Genomic DNA, 4,611 nt, shown 5'->3' with positions numbered 1-4,611 from the left:
GTGTGTGTGTGTGTGTGTGTGTGTGTGTGTGTGTGTGTGTGTGTGTGTTGGCATAGGTTTGATTTCTTAAAATCCATGATAACAGAAAATGTTTTATTAATATACTAAGAAAACTTAAAATATTACCAAGATAATTACGCTGATGAGCCATTCTGTTGAAATCCTCGGCAACTTGAAACTCCTAAACAAAAGATGATTTATGTTTATCTAGTAATAGGTACAACTTTGAAACTTAATTTATGATGAAAATTTAGCAATATGCAAATACTAAAAAAATTAATTTTAAACATCTTAAAAAGGCTTCACTTTAACAAGTAGTACATGAAAGTGGCAAACATGTTAATCCTCATCCAGAGAAACTTTCTACAAGATAAAGACAAAAAGTATGCAATGTGTATCTACTAAATGCTATCTTTTATATTTTACTTTTGGTAACAAATATAGAAACTTTCTACAAGATAGAGACAAAAACTTGCTCAATATGTATCTACTAAATGCTATTTCATATAGAAATATCAAACATATGAACTAATTCTGTCTATCACACATTATTTTGTCTCAGTTCCCCAAAATTCTCTTATAACACACACTTTACCTACAAATTCTCACCAATGTGTATATATGTGTTTATTATTCTTTACATACACATCATCACACGTTATATTTTGTCTATACATTTTTAGCATACATAGTTGCATCTCACACAGTTTGTCTACAAATTGTTAGCAGAGTTATTGTTCTGTTTGTGCAGAGCTATTTGAGAACTACCTACATTAGCAGTATCTAATTTTGAAGTGAAAAACTAGAGGGAAGATAGCTAGTCAACACCACAAACTTGTGAGCTACTCTAATCGAATAGTGGGAGTTGAACACAACTTTTATAATGCACCCATGACTCCAGAGCAAAGAGCAATTTTTTTTTTTTGTTCATTAACAGAGCATAAATAAAAGAACCTCAGATCCACAGTTCAGCATGCTTACTCTCAGCAGTGAGCTGCTTTTGTTTGTTATAATTTGTGCCTATAGGTCCTCAGTATACATGCTTGTATCTGTTACAGTATTTGTCTAAAAATTCTCAACAGGAAACTGCTTTTATTTATTATAACTTTTGCCTACACATTCTCAGCATACACTGGTGTTATTTTCTGTGTATATGTTTGTCTTTCTTAAACTAAGTTTCTTTCTTATTACTGTATAGCAACATATTTGAGCTCTTTGTAATGTTCTCACCAGTGTACATTTGTCTATATTTTTTACGTTGAGTATATTTCCACAAATACACATTTACAGACTCTCTAACACATGATCATTTACTCTACTTTTTATCTAGATATTCTCAGCAGTATATGCGATTGTGACCGTGAGCTAAAAAAACTATGTCGAAGTACAGTTGCACATGTTATGCAATACTTTTTTTCTCCACATACCTGTAATACATACAAATACATACACACACACACATTTTTACTTTACTCTCTTTTCAGATGTTGTATGGATTGATGTGAATCAGAATGCTTCAGCATTGAAGACAGGGTCTTTTGGTAGATTATTACTTCAGAAGTTATGCACATGAAGGGAGTAATGAATCAAGTGTAACAGACATTCACAATAAAATTCCTGTGGAAAAATTACAAAAGAAAAAGAATAGTTTTCAATATAAAATAAATTCATGTGGATTTTAATGGGCTAATCTGTATTCTGGGTTTACTCATTCTTGCTTGTAATTCTTCGTGTCTGTGTATCTCTCACAAGTTACATGTGGGTGTATTTATATATGTCTTTATTATAATAATGTATTTTCTGGTTACATATCTTCCCAGGGAACAGAACACACACACATCTTAGTTATGCTCTGCTGCCACCAGTTTTTCCAGATTATTCTGCACATATTCGTCAACCTTTTCGGTCTACATATTTTCACCAGGATACATCAATACAAGTATTTTATATACTTTGTTACTGTCTGAAATGGTGTCGTGCATTTCAATTCTGTTTAAAAACAATTCACTTATTGAAGTATAATGCATTATTCTGAATAATTCAGTGGTGTATTTTTAGTTTAAAATAAAGTTGATATATATATTGATGTATTATAAAACTTGGGTCTGCACAAATATGTAAGAGTTTTACCATTAAACACAATCCCATTTTAAACCTTTACATTTATATGTATCTACTTTTACAGTTCTTATAAAACATACTTGCACATTACATTTATTTCTCCACAGCTGAATAGTGAAATTATATACAATAGCAATAGCCCAGTCGAACAATTAACAAAATCCTTTTTTTAGTTATTTTCTTATAAATCACAAAACTTCAGCATGAAGCCTTTCAAAACTGAAGCTCAAAATTTTTTATGTCAAACCTCACAAATTATGTTACAACTACACAGTATGAAATGATACACAATGGGAGATTTGCTTATTTGCCAAAAGAGATATTTAATTAACTTTGCACAAAGCATGCACATAACTCAAACATATTTTGCATTTATTATAAAGGTGTAAAGGTTATATTCAGTTTGGAAGAGCTTCATGAATTACAAATAATGAATCATCAATGAATCTAAAACAGACCTGGCTATTTATAAACTAAATTCATTCATTTTAATTTAATGAAAGTAGATGTTACATTTTATTTACTCAACTGTTACAAAAGGGGTCTTTCTCTTACAATTTCTAAAACTAACATTTTTATATTGTAATTATCAGCTTCAATTAATTTTGTTGTTTTTCACCAACATTGTAGCTTCAGTTTTGCAACTAAAATTTTAAGTCCATTCTTAAATACCATTTGATTATAAGAATTTATTACATAACAATACCTGTTCTGTAATAGTCTACTTCTAAATGTTATCAGCTTCAGTTAGACAGTAAATATCAATTTCAGTTTGCATATGTAACTACATATTAACAGAAAAGAAGAAGGTTAATTAATAAGAGCAAAATATGTTTCAATTCTGTTAGCAAATATCATTTGTAGTTATATGTCACCAAGCATTGTCAACTGATTTAAAGTAATTACTAAATGATAGTATCTGCTTTCAGATTTAATATCTGATCATGTTCAATATGCACATAATGAAAACATCAGTATTAATCTAGTATAAACAAAATGTTATTAGCTTAACAATTCAATATACATGTCTTGAATAGATTAGTACACAAAACAGTGTACTTCAAATTAAGTGGTATCCTCATGAAAATATTATTCTGGTCTATCAGCAAACACTACCTTTAAAATATACTGTAGTGACAAACTGATAGTTTCTTATCTGAAAAGGGCAGTTACAGTTGATATATACAGTTCTAAGTAATCAAACAAGACACCATAACAAGGAAAATTCAAAACTAGTGACTTATTTTTCAAAATAATGTCAGGATTCTTTTAATAATGCAAAATATTTTCAGGCAATTTTTCCAGTGTTTACATCCCAAAATATTTTAATTCAACAAAAACTAGACAATACATTAAACTTTGAAGTGTGCACCATGCTGTTTATACATTAATTTCAACATGGGTCCTTCCTCAGTTACTTAATCTAACTGAAGAACAATGGTTTAAAAACAAACAACTTTAAATAAGCCTATCATATTGGAGTAATTTTTGATATGTGTGGTAAGAAAATATAGCTTGTTGTAAAGTCTGGAATGGATCTACTGGTAACAATACTAATATATAAAAAAAAGAACAAGATAAGTCAGAACATAAAAGTATCTATACAGTAGTGCAACTAATCTTGCATAATAAAATTAACTAGAGCTAGGTATCATAAACCAATTCACAAGAAAGGTAAAAGCTATAATGATTAAAGTGCATTGCCTTATCAGGTGATTACAGTAGTTATTATCTTATTCACAATAGTTACATACAATTTTCTTTTTTTCTGAACAGTTTTTAAATTGTATTTTTTTTAAAAGCATGCACCATTTGATTACTATGTTAAAATGACTGGAATTTTAAAAATCTTAAACATGGAGAAAAAAAAATGACATCTTAAACATAAACATAAGACAAAAAATAATGAACTATAATTTTCTTAAGCAGCAAATGTGTGGTTTGATAAAAACACTTCAATAAATGTTTGTTTGTTTTTGAATTTCGCGCAAAGCTACACGAGGGCTATCTGCGCTAGCCGTCCCTAATTTAGCAGTGTAAGACTAGAGGGAAGGCAGCTAGTCATCACCACCCACCGCCAACTCTTGGGCTACTCTTTTACCAACGAATAGTGGGATTGACCGTAACATTATAACGCCCCATGGCTGAAAGGGCGAGCATGTTTGGTGGGACGGGGATTCGAACCCGCGACCCTCAGATTGGAGTCGAGTACCCTAACCACTTGGCCATGCTGGGCCACTTCAATAAATAAACCGAAAGATGTTACCATTATTTCAGATAATTTTATTAACACAAGTAATTTTGGTTGGTTTTTTAAAAACAACTTTGCCCTTAGGTTTTACCTATATTCCTTGAATATATAATCTAATACTATTCTGGGACACTTGGTGATTATTAATTGTATTGCAGACTATTAACTTTTATCTTTTCTGTCTTAACAGAAAGATAGTTTATCTTTAACTATACACCTGGAAAAAAGTTAAGCACCCC

General features: G+C 30.4%; 1 protein-coding gene across 1 annotated transcript in view; it reads right to left on the bottom strand.

Annotated features, from left to right (window-relative positions):
* The window catches only part of LOC106468639 (WD repeat and FYVE domain-containing protein 2-like), a 36,714-nt gene that overhangs the window by 13,603 nt on the left and 18,500 nt on the right, over positions 1–4,611 (bottom strand). Inside the window, exon 5 of the mRNA XM_013929066.2 lies at positions 127–181. Coding sequence (XP_013784520.1) covers positions 127–181 — 55 coding nt within the window. The remainder of the gene's footprint in view (positions 1–126; positions 182–4,611) is intronic.

Source organism: Limulus polyphemus, unplaced genomic scaffold, assembly GCF_000517525.1.
Source record: "Limulus polyphemus unplaced genomic scaffold, Limulus_polyphemus-2.1.2 Scaffold3093, whole genome shotgun sequence".
NCBI lineage: Eukaryota > Metazoa > Arthropoda > Merostomata > Xiphosura > Limulidae > Limulus > Limulus polyphemus.
The sequence above is the reverse complement of the archived record's forward strand: the minus strand, read 5'-3'. Positions and strand labels throughout refer to the sequence as shown.